Source organism: Anoplopoma fimbria, chromosome 13, assembly GCF_027596085.1.
Source record: "Anoplopoma fimbria isolate UVic2021 breed Golden Eagle Sablefish chromosome 13, Afim_UVic_2022, whole genome shotgun sequence".
Lineage (NCBI taxonomy): Eukaryota > Metazoa > Chordata > Actinopteri > Perciformes > Anoplopomatidae > Anoplopoma > Anoplopoma fimbria.
In genome coordinates this window covers 1,430,242-1,448,635 of record NC_072461.1, presented here as the reverse complement: position 1 = coordinate 1,448,635, position 18,394 = coordinate 1,430,242, and the positions used below count along the sequence as shown (strand labels likewise).

Below are 18,394 nucleotides of genomic sequence, written 5' to 3'. Positions count from 1 at the left end.
CCCATCCATTGTAAGGCCTGAGAGGGAGCTGTAAGTACGGCAGACTTATGGCTTTGTTAGAGTGACTGGATGGTCTCCTCTGTCTCAGCACAGGATAAGGAGGGATGGTGGTATGGACAGATAGCCAGATAGAGTGATAGAGATGGAGGACGCGAATGAATCAAACACTCCCTGATACCCCACCACCACTACTCCACAATGTGCTCGTGAGCAGAGCGCAAGCTGGAGGATGGGGAGGATTATTTGGTGCTATTTTTACAAGAAACGGGTTGATTTGTCTTAGGCCATTACCGTCTATTACAGCTGCGAGTCTTGGGGAAAAGGTGGGAAGCGGCAGACGCTGGCATTCTGCCTAAAGAGAAATCAATGAAACAAATTAATCCTTCGCAGGCTGCGTTGACACAGTAATCCATCATTCAGGGGGCGCTTTTACACACTGAATCAGGGAGCAAGGCAAGGAGGTGGAGGGACTGGGGCTGGGGTGGGTTGGGTTGGTGGGTGCGTGTTGGTTGAGGAGGGGTGGGTGAGAGCAAGACTGAGGCTCTGGGGGACAGGGGCAGACATCCACGCTCGGGTAATACTGGGGCAACAGTGGGTGGTGGCAGGGAATCAAGTGGCTCTGAGCCCTTCCTTTACATCCTTGAGCTGCCTGTGGACATACAGAGCAGGAGGAGGAGGAAAGGGACGTAAACACAATCAGCTGAACTGCACCATGGACATGGCCATGATTACACACATACGCCTACACATATTTTCCCTGTTGCCTGTCGCTTGCTTCCTGCTTTAACCCTGCCAAGCTGATGGCTGATGGGGATGACAGTGATAGGAGTGCTTTATTATGTATTTACACTGGACATACAAGGAGCCATCCGGTCACTAATGCATGAAAATAACTTGGCTGAAAATGAATGGAGGGAGAAATGGGGGCCATGAGGTGGAAGGAGAACGAGAGAGGAATCTGTAATGTACATATATTTTGAAACCACATATTCTACTCTTTTCTTGGCATTCCAAATGTACAGCTTCACCATGGCATTGCATTGTATCAGTTCAATTGCAGATCTGTGCACATTATCCTAGAGATGAAATATTATTTTGCATTATACATCACTGTAGAAGCAGACCTTGGTCTAGGAATCCCCCTCCAACAGATGTACATCGAACTCACTGCCCTCTTGCCAAGGAAGACAAAACACAACTGACCATTTTACTATTCAAAACATAAAGCAGTATACAAGCACCCAGATTCCCCACAGTGATGCGCCAGTGCACGGCCAATTAGAGCTCAGATCTATCCGTGTGATTGAGTCATGTGATCAGCTGTGCTGTGAGGAAACAGTCCTGTCCAGGCCAAGATCCATGTGAAGCAGCTGTACCCTCCAATGAATCACATAACAGCCGATATCAAATGATAACACAATTCAACTGGGAGTGAAGAAGAAAAAACCACATACGCACACATATCGAGATTGATGTGTTTTTATTGAGATCGTTTCTGTGTTGCATTGCCTTTTAGTAATATTACATCATTATGAAAGCAGGTTGAAGAGCATGATCCACTCACTGTTACTGTACAATCCGGCTTTGTTGGTCTTCCGGCTCTTTTGTGGCACTGTGGTTGCTCTGCTGACGTTCATCGATGGTGACTGTGTGTGTTTTTACAGCAGTGACTTCTAGCTAAAACTCTGATGGAGGGTGGTGATGCTTAGGAAGTCGGGGTCATTTCATGAAAAAAGAACGTTAATGCAGCAACACAACAGGCAGAACCATTATTTGCCATGTCATTGTAATAGAGGGTGCCACTTACCTTAACCAGCCTCCCAAAGAGGAATACCAATAGCCCCCTTTTTCCCCCTTAAGACACAGGTGGTAGCATTCTGTGGAACGGCATGTTAGAAAATCAGAGAATAGTGGGTGGAGGGAAAAAAGGAGGGGGGGTGTGGAGTGAGTGTGCTGGGAGGAGAGCAAAGGGGGGGTGCAGCAGAGAGGAAGGGTAAAGGCAGCAAGAGTGGTCAGAGAGCAGCAGGAGGGAGAGAGGGAGGAGGGAGGGAGGGTAGGGGGAAGAAGTGAAAGGATGGAAAAATGTGGGGATATTGCAGCAGAGCGGATGGTGTGAGGGAGGCAGAGTGAGAAATGTTGCCGGAAATGCTGGAGCCAGCAACGTGTGTAAAAAAAACCACACTGCAACATTTCTCATCCTTGACATCACTGACAAGCTTTCCAAACACACATAGTGTGCCTTCAAAGTTCAGGGTTGTAATATCAAAATCTTCTGTTACACAGCTTCTGTTAAGCTCATACTCTTTTGGTTTTCTCTCCATCTGCAAACAACGCAGATGTTGGGGATATTAAATTTAACCGATTCTGTTATTCTTAATTTGAAGGATGTGTGCTTTTAGATTTCCACAGATAAACTCAATAAAACATGTTTGTATGTAATAAGAACTTTCTCTGCCTCTCTCTAAGTTGTGGAGGAGACATACTAGAGGGGTGAGGAATGACGGATATGAGGAGAGGGGAGGAGGAGGACAGAAGATTGTTGTGGAATGTTTGCTGTTCTGGACAGAACTCAACCATCTCATTTGTCAGGGCTTGACCCCAACTGTGGGGTCAAAGGTCAAAGGGAACATCTGAGGGGAAACTGACTCTGCTATCACACACACACACAGACACACACACACACACACACACACACACACACACACACACACACACACACACACACACACACACACACAGACGAGTAAACACACAAACATCTGTGAGAGTGTCTGTGAGAGTGTCTCTCCTTTGCTCTCCTTCAGCATGCTCACACATAATTCAAGCTGTGCAGTACATCTGTATATATCATCATTAATATCCATCCTAGCATTATTTGTTTTATTAATACTGCATGTTATGTTGACCTCTAGCTCTGAAAAGATCTGCTGCCAGTTTCCCAAAAAGCATACTATGGCCTTTTTCCAAAACAAATCATTGAGAAAGAATTTGAGTTCCAGGATGCTTAGATACAGTTTTTATTAGAAAAGCTTGGGATAGCACTTGATAGACACACACTCCAGTAGTGCACTTAGTAGAAGAAGAAAAAATCTGAACTGAGCAACACAAATCAGTGAGAGCAGCCTCATAAACTCTTTTCTAAAATTACAGTTAATGTTATATTTACCATATCTATTAAGTACAATAGGCCTGTCAGTGCAGCGCTGTCATATCAAGTGATCCCAACGCTCATACTAAGCAGCAGTATCACCGTCACTGTCCTATAGTCAAACAGCACTCACCACAAATTACATCTCATCCCAGCGTCAGTCCTTACACCAAGCCGACACGTCCCACTGTGCTTCCGAACTCCTGGCCGCCCTGTAGCTCTCTGCCCGCGAGGAGATACAACACAAAGTCAGCTACAAAAGGGCAAGGTTAGCTCCACCAAAATCGGTCAAACTCTCCGCTTCAAGTTTCACATTAAAGTGAGGATAAAGCAGGCAGACTTAAATACTGGACACCTGTGAGTCACATGACATTAAGACAGAAGCCACACCTTACACGATGAAAATGGAAGATTGAGTTCTAGTTTAGTTTTATTCATATATCTGCAAATGAAGATAAGCATACACTTACCTATTGTATCTAATGCTGTTCTCTGGTCGCTCTCCTCTCAACCGCCTGTGAGGAGACAAATTGTTCATTTGTGTGGTTTAAAATGCAGCCTAACTCCCTCTTTTTTCTGTTCTAAAAAAGAGACAGGTAGCACAGCGGCTGATATTCATGGGTTTTCAGATGGATCTTAAATCTTACACCTTTGTCATTCTTTGGCCAGGGACATCAAACAGGTGCTATGAATAATTTATCTTAAGAGTTTCACATTGATAAGGTCACAATCTGCCGGGTCTGGACACTAAACACAGGCCACCTTCACTTCACTGTCTTTTTACACACATGTGCCCACACATGCAAACACCAGACACACACCTTTCAAATGAAAATACACAAAATGTCAAGTGGGATTTGTACATGTTTGTGCATGTGAGAGGCATTTTTGGTTTAAATATTATTTTAAAAAGTGTTTTCAAATAGAAATGTGTGATGAATTAAGAAACAATGTGGTTGTTTATTTTTGCATAATAATAAATCATATTTTACTATTTTTTAGGTGGGTTGAAACTAGAGTAAAACTTTGTTTGCAGCTTTGTGCGCCTATTCAGTATAATTCATGGCATTAAATATTTTCAAAGTTGCCAAATGTAAATGAATAAATATGTGTTTCACTCAAACTGCCTCTATGAGTTTGTGGGGGAATTATTTTCTGATTTCTCTGTACTGATGTAAACGACACTGCACCAGTGTGCTCAGTCATTCTCAGCTCCAGCATGCTGATGGTTCAGCTACACTACATTTCTAATTAAGCCCCTGCTGTGTGTTGGTTTTTGGGGGGGGAATGAAGAAAAAATAATGCAGTGCTGATGTGACGCAGCTCATTTACTGTGGTTACAAACCAGAAGTTAAACAACCAAACAAGTTAAAGCAAAAGGGGAAAAACTCTGACCCAGAGTCAGTAATCAGTGTCAACAGTGTGTCACTAAAGGACAACTCATCTGTTCCTTGCTCATCTTTGGTCAGATTCAAATGGAGTTCTGTGTGGATTTACTCACCATAAATACACCTACACTGACAGGACACTTTCTGAACGGCAGTTTTTTTTTGTCACCCCTTTGAAAGCACACAGGGAATAACTCTTCTCTTGACTCACCCCTCTTTCACTCTCTCTCTCTCTCTCTCTCTCTCATCGTTCGCTCCTCTTACAATCGCAATAATTCTTTAAAAAAAAAATGTTTTGCACTCTTCTGTGTCGGAGGGTAATCTGGCTCTTTTGTCGTTGAGCTATATTTCTACTGTGTGTTGTCGGATAATGTGAGGATGGGATGAAAGGTAATCTGCGTGCAGAATTCTTAAAGCTCCCTTATCCTTGTTGAATTTCTCAAGAATTCCACCTTTGCCCTCCGGTTTCCCTGAAATAAATTACTTTAAGGGTGTGATGCCTTCACGCACCCCCCTTTTTTGCATTGCCTACTTTAAACGCAGTCAAACAGGCATTATGTCTTCTTATTTTAATTCACTTTACTTTAAGGTTGGGTCGCTCCCTGGATACTTTGCATTCACCTTGGGAATGAAATAAATGATTTTTCAGATGTGCACGAAAATAGAACGCACAGTGTTAGAAGTGTGTTGTATTGATCATTTATGGTCATAATGCTGCATTAGGTTGACACAGTTTGTTTTAAACTTAACCACTGATTAGTTCATCTTCTGTTCTGCTTTGTTTGCTGTGTGTGTTTCGGTGAAGCTGCTGGTTTCCCTTCACACTGGATCCGTAAGAAGTAGTTACACAAGCTGCTGAAAATCTGTTTCCCTTCATCTAGCTTCTGCTTAAAGTTTGGTTTTATGGTGTACTACAAAATTACAGTGTTTGCACTGTGGAACCACGAAGGTTTGGGTGCTAATGGATTTATAATCTCCGTCTCTGGGACCATCCAAAGTAATTAGCACATGGGCTCTAAAGAAATGATGGTTAGTGAGCAATAAAGCCATTGCCAATAGCTTAAACTGACAGTCCCTCTAACTTAACTCCAACCTCAAGCCTAATTGGGAAAGTCATTGCAGTTATTGTCCTCAATTATAGTCTGGGATGCAAAAATACTGGAAAGACACGTTTATTTCATCACGTCTAAAACTGAAGGATCTCAACTCTCTGGAGACGCTGGGCCATTTTAAAAATAATGAGGGAATATACAGTGATATATATCCATACAAACTAGGATGATTCACACTGTGGGGTAATGCAATTTTACAGTTAAACTAAAGTCCATTTATAAAATAAAAAAACTACTATTATGATGAAATAGTATAGAAATTAACAGGTTAATTGCAACACGATTAAAGTTATATCTACCATAAATATAAAATGACTGGTTTAAACTGATATGTTAACTTTCCCTGTTTTGTTTTATATATTATTAATAATTAATATATTAATAATTAATGCTATTCTGTGAACTCTTGTTGCCTGTATAAGCTCAAAGATATTTCCACTATTTCTCACGAATGGCCTTTCCATTAATAGCGATTAGATTATGTCTATTGAAAGTTGCTGATCCGTAGAATAAAAAAGCCAGCGGATAAAAGGCTATTTCAAGTGACCTTCTCGTCCCTTTCACACCAATCTGAGCCCCGGAATAATTTGGGGATCAGATTTGAACAAAAAGACCCCCCCCCCCCCCACACACACACACACACACACACACACACACACACACACACACACACACACACACACACACACACACACACACACACACACCCCTCACCCCTCTCTCCCCTTTTCAACACACAACCACTCAAAGCAACAAGACCTCCACCATGAGAATTTTTTTATTATTATTATTATTAGGACTTTTTTTTTTTAAATATGACAGTGTTAGTGTTTGTTAGTTTTTATGCACCAAGAAAATAATCCGGTAGCACATTTGCTAAATCAAATTAAACTCAAAACATTTATAGAGAAGGGACTATAAGTATTGTCTGGATTTATTGTCCATGTGACATCTATGCTGTAAGACTACATCTTGTTTTGCTTCAGTATGTGAAACACTGTTAATGATGTTAGTGCATTCATATGGTCCGGAAATGTATACAAAAAAAAAATGAATATTCTACAAATTTCCATTCTCCACTAAAGTGCAATGTCATTGTGTTTACTCAATAGTTACTTAATTATTCATGAAGATAACTTCAGTGACAAATTTCCTATTACACAGAAGCACAATCCAACACGTGTAAAATAATTTTAGAGGTTTTGAAGCTGCTTGCTATTACAACACATTCCATCTATTATTCAAACAAACAGGACCCAACATGGAGATGTGCAACGATGCTCGAGGTGTCCATCACTGTAACAGTTTTAGTTCCTCAATCCTTTTAATTTTGCAGGAATCAGCATCAGCTGGATGTGGCCCTCTGGCCTGGCGTCCAGTGTTTAGACACACAGGAGCAGAGGAAAAAACAAATTCACCTCTAAACCCACATAATGTATCTTTAGTGATGTGCTGTGGTTGTAACTAACACATAATCAATAACAAACAGACCCTCGACCAGTCCTAAGTCCTTACATTCGTTTGCAGCGTTTTAAATGCTCTAAAATGCGGCCTTACAGGTACGTTTAGTTTTATTGGTGGGAGTTTGCACCTGTGACCTCAGTGTTTTCACAACTGATTGTGCTGCTTGTTGGTTTCAGCAGTGTTGAAGCTTTACAACGTCCTACTCTATCTGTGTAAAAACAGCATCAGTTATTGATCATGAGAAATTTGGCAAAAACTGTTTTGTGTTCTCTATTTCCATAAATGTTTAACCAATAAAGTCCTTTAACAAAAGTCTCATACAGGGAGGAGGAATTAAACAGTTTAACATCATTTGTAGATATAATCTGTGGATTATTCATTAGGCTTAAAATAAAAAAAAGTCAGATATAATTTTAATATTCCAAGATCACTAATTATCTGTTGCACTGGATTACAGTAAGACGGCTACTAATGCGCAAATGCATCCATTACCTGAAAGATATGTTTAATAATAATGCGATTATGTAATTTTTTAACACGTTTTCAATAATTTAACAGACAGATTGTGCACAGTTTGCTGTCTAAATGAGAACAGATAGAATACTTGGAGTATTGGAAATAAAAAATAAATGTTACTTGGCTCACGTGAAGTGATTAATTAGCTGTATGCACCCTTGAGAGGATTAAGTTAAATGTTATTATGTAAGGTTATTTTACAAAGCTGATTGACGTGCAGTGTGTCCTGGAATAAGTTCACATGGCCTATATTGCTACATCATTTATTTTATATCAGTTTCCATGAATAATGCTGCTTTGATAAAGCCCACTGTGTGTCATGCACGCTTCCTCTCTGCGGTCTTTTCACACACACACAACGTTTTCTTACCATAATCTATAATACTTGCATTTAGTATTGTGGCTAAAGTGGCACTTGGAAAACGGCGTAAAAGATGTGCAACATGGTCAACCCTGACCAGCCTCCTGTGACACTATCACTGAGACAAACAGCCTGCTATCGATCCTTTCATTATGTGTTCAAACAACAAATAGCCTTGCAGGTGAAGTGCAAAAAAAAACCCAAAAACGCTCTCCCATGTCCAGCTTATAACATCCAGCATGAACTGCTATCTGATGTGCAAATCAGTGAGGACAGCTGGGAGGAAAAGGCTCATTATCGGCGGTGAAGTGGAGAAAAGATGCGAATGTCCACTAGTTTAAAAACTCCTAACCTGGGTACATAATGACACTGATATTTATGTATTTTTGCGTGTGTATAAGTGAGAAAGGAATATTGTACTTGCCTTCTCTGTGGCTGCTTTTGTCCGGGTGAAAAGCTGCTCGTCCACTGGTTACAGCCGTCGCTTGTGCTTCTTCTTTTAATGTCCTGCTGTCCCACTTTCTCCCTTTTCTCTCGCCGTTTCCCACCTTTCCATTAGAGAATCCACCCTGCTCCCATTCGCTGTTCCTCTCACTCCGTTCTCCTCCTGCGGAGCTCCATTCCAATCTGTGGAGTTAAATCTTAATGATACACTTACAGGAAAAAAATCTTTGTCCGATTTAATCTTATTGGTTTCACCTTTTCACAGAGCTGGAGATATGGCCGGGGAGTTTCAGTGGAGAGTCCGAGACAAGGACGGGAGAGAGAGCTCTCTTGTTGAATGAATACTTAAAAAACAACCCATCCCTCCGATGCGTTTCCAAAGGAGGCACTTGCATATTATGCTCCCTTATATCTGCTAATATCTTGGCTTGGTTAAAGCTTTGTGTTCAATAATTTAGTTTATTTGCATTAAATAATAAGTTTATGTATTATGAATGATTAGTGTTTTCCAACATGGTTTTGGAGATGATTAACGCACATCCATTTCGACTTAATGGTTCTATCTAAATCACATGCAATCAATGGTTTGTACATTTTTGGGACTAACAATATTTTGTTTTAATAAAATCTTTATTCATTATTCTTTAAAAGTTGTTTTTTCTCTCCGTTACACAACCTTAACATCAAAAGGATGTTCTTTTGAGAAAGTAAAAAAAGACTTGAGGAAAAGTTATGCAAAATTGGAGCTTATTTCATTTCTAAAATCAACTTTTACGTTTTGAAAAGCATGTTTGATGACTTGTGCATTAATGTGAGGTTGTAATTGAACAATGTACGCTAGATGGCAGCGCGATCCAGACATTTGTGAGTTGCAGAGGTAGAAATCCTGCAGAAACCCTGGTACAAGAAAGCCGGAATCCCCATGCAAATCCCAGCAACTTCACATGATTTTGAATTACTGTCATTATTAAGACATAATATGACACCGGCTCAGTGATTGTGGAGACTATAGGACCTCGGTAATTATTGAATATTGCTTATTACTCCGTCTAATTTTAGAGATTCTCGGCCGCTGGCACGACGTCCCGTTTGTATAACAGACTGTCTGTTCTGTCTTATTCTCTGACATTGTTCTCCCTTTATAAGCTGCTTTTAACTAAATTGTAAGTTTTAATCAGCCAGACTTGTGCAGAATACAGACGAGGATGTACCGCAATGCGCATGCCAACGAGGAAACAACGTTGTGGACATTTCATTTCGCCTCAAAACAATAATGACACCCGTTCATTTTATAATAAAGATACGAGTCTCAGACAAACCATTTTGAAACTTTGGGGAATTTCTGAGCCAGAGTCCCTTTTTTGGCCGTTGCGCACAGTTTTTGGGACTATTTGTCGTGCGTAAAAGCTTTGTCCCTCCTTTGCCTTTACCCCGCTTTTTCTGCTATTCTATTCAGGGTTTCTTCCTCTTTTTGGTGACAATAGACGGCCCATACTAATCAGGTTTCAAAGTAAATAGCAGCTCAATGTAAATGGTGCCTGTCAGAGCCCCACAGCCCCTCCAGCCGGATTGCAACACTGCAAAAAATAGCCATCCTCAATAGACACCAAGCCAGCATTGAGAGTCTGGAAATCTTGGATTTAGCAAAACAGACTAAATCTACAATCTGGGCGAGATGCTTCCACTTGTTCATCAAGTAAATGTTAAAACATGCATTGTTAATTTCCAAAGAAAAATCCTTTCATATGCTCTATTTCATTAAAATGGAACTGCAATTGGACACCAGCATCTATACAAAACACACACACACACACATATATATATATAATCTTGTTTTCTCTGCTTGCAATATAACATTTCAAGATTTTGAAAACAGGACTCAATGACTTATGGACATTTCTTGCAGTGAATGAACGGAGGGGGACTCTAACCAATGGAGAGGAGGAGAGGAGGAGGAGAGGGCTTGGCTATAACCTTAGCCTCCCATTTTCTCTCTCTCCCTATCTCCCCCTCTCCTCCTCCTCTCCTCCTCCTCCATGCAGGGCTCTGGCCAGTCAGTCGTCTTTGATTATCAGTCTCCAGCAGCCCCTCTCTTGGCTCCTTGACATGAGCACCATATAAGGCGCAGCGATCTCCATAGAAACGTGTCAGTTTCAATAGTAGTGTCAAAGTTCACTATATACAGACATTCGTGCAGATCCCCCGTTTGGGAAACATTGCTCTGCTGGTCCTCCCGTTTAAGCGCATTCATTTTTTGGGTCTCTCCTTCTTCTTGCATATTCTATTAGTTGTTGCTGTTGGTCTTCTTCTTTTTTTTTTTTTTTTTTTTTTTTTTTTTTTTATCTTTCCTATTCGTATCTGCGTTCCTCCTGCTGGAGAGAGGCGAAACTATACATGGGCTCACTTGTCGGCGACGCGGTTTTCCTTTTCCTTTCGCTGCTGGGCGAGATGATGATGATGCTTATTTAAGAATATAGATGTGAAAAAATCCAGTTTTTTTTCCTCCACTCCTATACGACGAAGACGGGAGTGTAAAGGAGCCACGGGGAAGAGAGGAGAAAGGAATTTATCTCCGCAGCACTTTGGAGGTTTTTGTACTCTGCGTCCATGTGAGCCGCTCCTGTTTCTCTTTGTGGCTGTTTTATATCAAACTGCAATTTGTCACGACTGGACTCTGGTTTCCTACAAGATTAGGGATTCCTGAATGGCTGACTGCAATTTACCTTGGAACTGGAACTGGCCTCCCGATACTTGCACATCCTGATCGGGTGCTATTCAATCCTCCTGTATTGTGAATGTATTGATCGCATCCCCTCTTCTCCTTCAATCTCACCCCATATGAGATCCACGCGTTCTCCGATTTGACTTTGCACAACCCCCCTGTCTTCTGAGATCTCCTTTTTTTTTTTTTTTTTGCTTCATAAATACCTGCGATCATTTCGCTTTATAGCACTTTCAGGGGCCGAGATATGGCAATGGTAGTCAGCGTCTGGAGAGATCCGCAGGAAGACGTGGCCGGAGGACCTCCGAGCGGTCCCAACCCAGCAGCTCAGCCGGCGAGGGAGCAGCAGCAGACGGCGTCGGCAGCACCGCACACCCCGCAGACCCCCAGCCAGCCAGGACCCCCGTCCACACCGGGGACCACCGGGGAAAAGGGGAGCCAGAATTCCGGACAGAGTCAGCAGCATATTGAATGTGTGGTCTGCGGTGACAAATCCAGTGGCAAACACTATGGCCAGTTCACCTGCGAGGGATGCAAAAGTTTCTTCAAGAGGAGTGTACGGAGGAACTTAACATACTCATGTCGTGCCAATAGGAACTGTCCCATTGACCAGCACCACCGAAACCAGTGCCAGTACTGCCGGCTGAAGAAATGTTTAAAAGTGGGAATGCGGCGGGAAGGTGAATATATTTTAAAAGCCACTCATGATTACGCAGCTTATAGGAGACGAACAGGGCTGCCATGTTGCATTAAGGTCACAAGCATATGGCTGGGCGACACTGGAGTCTCCATACGTGTTTTTCAGGGATGTTTGCATGAATGGTTAGTGTTTCAGAGAGGCAGAAGGCCAGTGGTTATGCTGGTGAATGCAGGTCGGCCGAACAAAGCAGGCTCTTCTAGCTGATCCTTTAATTTAGTTTTTCTCTGCAGTGTAAATTGTAATATTATTAAGCAAAAGCAAAATTCAGTCCATCAGGCCCCTTTTTACGCATAGGTTTTTGAGCGTGTGTGTGTGTGTGTGTGTGTGTGTGTGTGTGTGTGTGTGTGTGTGTGTGTGTGTGTGTGTGTGTGTACAGTGAGAAAGGCTAATAGTCCCTTCTATAAGTAAGTGCAGTTTACTGTTTTATATTTGTACAGACGGGGTTGTAATCTGTGTGAATGTAAAATGATCACACTACAAACCCACGTCTCCTTCTGCTGACTAGACAGACTGTGTGGTGTTAAGTTGTTCATGCTCATTGTTTTGCCTGGTGCATCACACACAGGCCGTATAACTTTACTTTCTATGTCAAGTAGAGTATTCCAATTCATGCAAACACCCCTGATTCAAAATCCACTGTTTGTGATACAAACAACGAGCCCAAGAACAACGTGCCCTGAGTCACATTAATATTTTATTTAAAATAATAAACAACAGCCGAATTCCTTTTATTCCCAGCTGCCCTTTTGATGTTGGTAAAATGTGTAAATGCCATTGAATTAAACAGTAATTATCAATCATATTTGTAATATGTTTGACCACAATGCATTATTGTTAATATAAACAAAACCACACGTAAATAAAATGGTAAAGTAATACAAGTAGGCAGCTGCATGTAATATACAATTACGTCTTGAAATCGTCCCGATTATAAATTGTGTTAAATGTATCTTTGTATAATAGAAAATGTGTGTTTGCTGCATACATGTGAGTGCATTTTCATTTGTGCATATGTGTGCAACTCTAAATACAAATGCAAACAGTGTGCAGGATGAGGGACACAGACATGTTTCTGGATTTATTCATTTACTCTCACATTTTTGAAAAGCGTGCGTAATTTAGATTTCACGTTTTTTACAGAAGAGAAACAAAAGCTGCAGCTTGCTTTACGGCTTTACTACTCATGCACAATGTTTATCAGTCCTGGATGCACATTTCCTCTTTTTTCTCTTTCTTTTTGTTAGCGGTTCAGCGAGGACGAATGCCTCCAACTCAGCCCAACCCAGGCCAGTACGCACTGACGAACGGGGACCCTCTGAACGGCCACTGCTACCTGTCCGGATACATCTCCTTATTGCTTCGGGCCGAGCCTTACCCGACGTCCCGGTATGGGAGCCAGTGCATGCAACCCAACAACATCATGGGCATCGAGAACATCTGCGAGCTGGCAGCCCGGTTGCTCTTCAGCGCCGTGGAGTGGGCGAGAAACATCCCTTTCTTCCCCGACCTGCAGATCACAGACCAGGTGTCTCTTCTCAGGCTGACGTGGAGCGAGTTGTTTGTGCTGAACGCAGCCCAGTGCTCCATGCCTCTCCATGTTGCTCCTCTGCTGGCTGCTGCCGGCCTCCACGCCTCCCCGATGTCTGCAGACCGAGTTGTGGCTTTCATGGATCACATCCGGATCTTCCAGGAGCAAGTGGAGAAGCTCAAGACCCTGCATGTAGACTCGGCAGAGTACAGCTGCCTCAAGGCCATCGTGCTTTTCACATCAGGTGGGTGTCCATGTCACATAGGAACACGAATAGAATCAGATGAGGCCTATGCAGTTCAGAAGAATCTGTCAAGTATAGGTTGGTCTCAAATCTGGGTTTACGAGATGCTTGCGTGGCCGATGGAATAGCTTTTTTTGTAAACAGCTTGCTACATATCCACTTACATGCATTCCCATGTCAGTGAGCCGCAGCATAAGACGTGTAAACAGATCCAGATTGAGGGAGCGCATCACGTTTTTTTGTTTTTTCTTTACTGTAACACTCACGTTAAATGCGCTTTAAATTGACAATCTCATATATGTAAATATTTTATAATTGTTGAGTTTAAACTTTCTGGAACAAGAGTGTAGGTTCGCGTCTATAAATGTTGGAACAGGTGTCAGATAATGGAGCGTAAAGATGAAATAGTCTATCACAGGATGATAAATGACAGCTGATGCATTTATGAGTGTTGGTGCATGCTTTTATCCTTGTTTTGCGTGTACAGACACATGTCTTGGGGTGCAGGAAATAATCCTCAACAGACTGAGATCAAAAAAGCTGATGGAAGTTGACTCAGAGCAGCACTGCGGTATAGATTGTTGGTAGATTAATGTTACTGACCTATTAGTTTTCTAAGTTATTAAGGATAGTTTATTTTTATTCCACACGTTTTTTTTTTACTGTCCCCTAAAGTAACCTTCATTGCTGATAGCTTAATTGATGGCTGAGGTCTTAAAGGTCCTCGTTTCCTCTCAGTGCGTAATTTAGATGCTATTTTGGAGTTAGTTGTGCTTGTGGTGACTGGAAGGAAAAGTAAAGTCAGGCCCCAAACAACTTCAAAACTAACCTCAAAGTTTTGACTTCATTGTCTCACATTTGGCCCATTAAAAAAATATGTCTCGTGGTTGGACATATCCTATAATTGGACACGTTCGTGATAAAATATTCAGTTTTAATGTAGTTTTCAGATTTGGAGCAATATTGAAATTATTACCATTTTCAATATCCCTAGAAAGCGTCATAACTCCATTTTATATTGAGTGGCTGGACTCATCCTCGACCATTTTTCAAAATAATTATTGTTTATTATCTACCTAACGTCACGTTGATATACAACGGCACACAAACATTACATTTACTGTTTTTTATTATATTATTAAACATAATCCAAAAATGTCATGTAGTGTGTATAAAGTAATGATAAGCTGTGTAGAGTCAGGATCTATTTATTTTTTAAACTCTTCAGTGCTCCTCAAATGTATAGAAACTACAGGAATACATTGTTTTCAAAGCTATTGAACCACCTTTAATTGTATTTATTTTTATTTTATATTTTTTTGCGAATGTGACATTACCATTTAGGTTTTCCTTCAGTTAGAGATTTATTTCTATATTTTTAGCTTCATGAGCCACAATAAGTACTTTTAAGTTTTGGGGTTTGGCAACTTTGAATGCACACTGTTAGGTAAATATATATTTTAACTCAAATAAATACGTACTTTTCCTCAGTTCCCGTGCTGCAGTAATGTGACATGCTGTTTGATTCACTTTGCCGTGTGCACATATTTGGGCACATTTTCCTATTGCCCTGCGTTTCAGTAATTCACACCAGATTACCAAGAGAAACTTCATAACAACCTCCAGATTTTCTATCAGATAATTTAGTAAGGTGGATAAGCAACAACTGGTGTTGGCTATAACAAGCCATGTGGCACGTTGCCAAGACCATCGAGGATTATTTGCATTTAATAACACCAGACCAGTCTGGATTGGATGCTACACTATTTCACCACAGTCCAGGTCTGGATCATTGTCTTACATTAAGTGTGTGTCTTTGCTAAACTACCACAGAAATAGTCGTTTGTGAATCTGGAAGCTCTCTGCTCCCATGTCTCAGTATACTGGGTATAGTGGGTGCAGGGTTGCAGGCCTAATGGAGACCTATGGGGTGTCTTTGACCAGCTTACATTCAAATGAAGCTCCGAACGACCAATATCGCTTGGTCTATTTTACCTGAAATTTCTAAATGTAATTAATTTCAACCTTATTGATTGCTGTAGATGTTTAAAAGGGACACTCAGCGTTAATCCAAAGGGATTTGCATACATGGGGCTTTGACCAGGTCACAGTAAATCACCCCAAGATCTCAGCGTTGCCCCCGGGTTCATAAGGTTATTGTGTCTGGCCATAGTGAGTTATAGCACTGAGGAATCACGAATAGGCTTAAAAGCCTCTGTCCGGTGTTTAATGTATTGGTGCTTGAAAACTAAAGCTGTCTTCCTTGTGTAGTCTCCACAAAAGCACGGCTCAGTACAGACTCTTTTGAGGACAGCCTGGACCATATATGCCATATATTTACAGCAGTTTATAGAACACATGCTTGGGTTGTGTGAAACAAAAACGAGTCTTTATAACATAACATGACATTATATTCTTTGTCTGTAGTGAAGCGTGGCTGCAGCAAAACACACGTCTCTGCTGCGTTGCTCGGGCTCGTTTTATGACATTTTCTGTCGCTTCTGCGTGACTATTGACTTCACCTCCTCTCATAAATGTGATTGCTTCCAGCGGCCTGTCCTATAGGCTCCATCGAAAAACAGGGCAAAAGTGGTCTATGGAGAGAAGAGCGGCGAAATGACTTCACAGCTTACTGCAGAGTAATTAGGTCACATTACATCCGATGTAATTTCAGATTCATCAGTGCCGTTTATGTTTCCTTATACTTGAATCCCCAGAGTTCAGACATCAAGAGCATCGGCCTTTAGGCCTGTACCCTACCTACCTTTCGCCTTTGCTCCACTGCCACCTCCATTCTTCCTCTGCACGTTAACAGCACTGTTTTCATGACATTTAGCTCTATATTCTTGTTGGTTGTTGAGAGATACCCTCCACTGAATTTTGCATCCAGCAGCAAGCCCCTTGTTTATTCTGCATGACAGTCCCACTCGCTCAGTGTGATGTAGCATGTTTGGGCAGTGTGTTTGTTCATTCCACTTTGTCAATAATACGTAAAGGCCGATGTTGAATGATAACCGGGGTGCTGCTGCTGCTGCAGGACATAAATCTGGCATGGCAAGGTGTGCACTTGTCACAGCTAAGCCCATGTGCTTTTGTGTTCATAATTTATAAAGAAAATATTAAGTGAAATGGCCTATATTTAAAATGATACATGATTAAAAAGAAATGTTTATTTAGGCCTACCACTGTTTCTTTGAAATCTTGGTGACCTGGGAGTCTGATATGTCTTAATAATAAGATAATACCTTAGATATATGAGGGAAGGACAGAGGATGTCGCATGTGCACAGATTGTAAAGCCCTCTGAGGCAAATTTGTAATTTGTGATTCTGGGCTATACAAAATAAACTGAATTGAATTGAATTGAATATATATTTTTGACATTTGTCACGACATGTTAAAGTGTAACAGCAAAATAAAATCACACTGAGTGCTTCTCCATAACATCTTGGGGTTTCATGGACTTGTGGAGCCTGACCACAGTGTGTTTTTGGTGTGTTTCTCAGATGCTTGCGGCCTGTCGGACGCTGCTCACATCGAGAGCCTCCAGGAGAAGTCTCAGTGTGCCCTGGAGGAGTACGTGAGGAGCCAGTACCCGAACCAGCCCAGCCGCTTTGGGAAGCTCCTGCTGCGGCTTCCATCTCTGCGCACCGTCTCCTCGTCGGTAATCGAGCAGCTGTTCTTCGTCCGCTTGGTAGGTAAAACTCCTATTGAAACCCTCATCAGGGATATGCTATTATCCGGGAGCAGCTTCAACTGGCCTTACATGTCCATCCAATGATCCTTATATGAAAGTGGGAAAAAGAGAGGAAAAAAAGGACCAAAATTCTGCACCCCTCACCCCATCCTCCTCCAAGAAGACTATATATAGGACCTTTTCTGAGAAACTTGGAAGACTTTACTTTTTTTTTTTTTTTCTGTCTTCTGGGACTGAGATGGAATACATTATGTACAGAAAAATATTGGAACTGGACTTTACACCTGTGTAAATCCACCCTCATCGTCAAGAACAATACTCTTCATTTTGTAAAATACTAGTCTTTATTTTCCTTTTTTTGTAAAAAAAAAAAATACAAATAAAATGAAAAACATATGCGCAGTAAGAAAAAAAGAATCAAGACTTAGCGGGAAAATAATGTTTCCAAGCAATTATAAGAATTGTCCTGTGTCTATGTACCTCTCTGTTTTGTATTTTTTCTGGTTCTAAACCAGGGTTTCTGTGATTCTATACTAATAATTTTTTGATATAACCTTTTGCTTCTTATAATGAGTGCGATATATGTTGTCGAAGCTATGTTCTCCAAGAATTAAAATTGAAGTGAGAATTTAAAAACAGAAAAATAAAGAAATTTAGACAAATAAGAAACAGTCTAATCGCTATGACAATATCACCACTGATGGTTGAACTTTTTCCCCAATTGATACGATGGACCTGCAACAGCAGCAAACTGACCTCCAGGACATTTTTACTGAGAGGACGTCTTGGGGAGCCTTTCCCCGGGCCATGAGTGCGTGTGGAGTCGATCATCAGTCAAAGGAGAGACATGAAAATCAAAAGCACTTTTAATATATCATTTCAAATACATTTTGTTTGTTTCGTCTTGAATATTTTCATTGTTTCTTGAATTTTATTGGTTGTTGCCTTCAATTTGCTTACTCCATGATGCAGCTTTTTGCAGAAGGGTCGGTTGATGAAGTTGTGTGATGGTGACTGTACTATTAAAAAAGAAATAGGCAACAATGTCTCATTCTCAAGCATTTTCCTGGA

General features: G+C 41.2%; 1 protein-coding gene across 1 annotated transcript; it reads left to right on the top strand.

The window, feature by feature from the left end:
- The first annotated feature begins 10,465 nt into the window (after window positions 1–10,465).
- Window positions 10,466–18,367, top strand: nr2f1a (nuclear receptor subfamily 2, group F, member 1a). Its single transcript, XM_054610774.1, has 3 exons — window positions 10,466–11,835; window positions 13,100–13,627; window positions 17,133–18,367. Exons 1-3 carry the CDS (start codon window positions 11,403–11,405, stop codon window positions 17,405–17,407), a joined length of 1,236 nt encoding a protein of 411 aa, XP_054466749.1. The 5' UTR covers window positions 10,466–11,402; the 3' UTR covers window positions 17,408–18,367.
- Window positions 18,368–18,394: the final 27 nt, after the last annotated feature.

Bases quoted from the DNA above. Each gene is read 5' to 3' on its own strand.
- nr2f1a (XM_054610774.1), top strand. From the start codon at position 11,403: ATGGCAATGGTAGTCAGCGTCTGGAGAGATCCGCAGGAAGACGTGGCC. The intron at 11,836-13,099 runs GTGAATATATTT...TCTTTTTGTTAG, and splicing joins AGTGGGAATGCGGCGGGAAG to CGGTTCAGCGAGGACGAATG. The intron at 13,628-17,132 runs GTGGGTGTCCAT...TGTGTTTCTCAG, and splicing joins CATCGTGCTTTTCACATCAG to ATGCTTGCGGCCTGTCGGAC.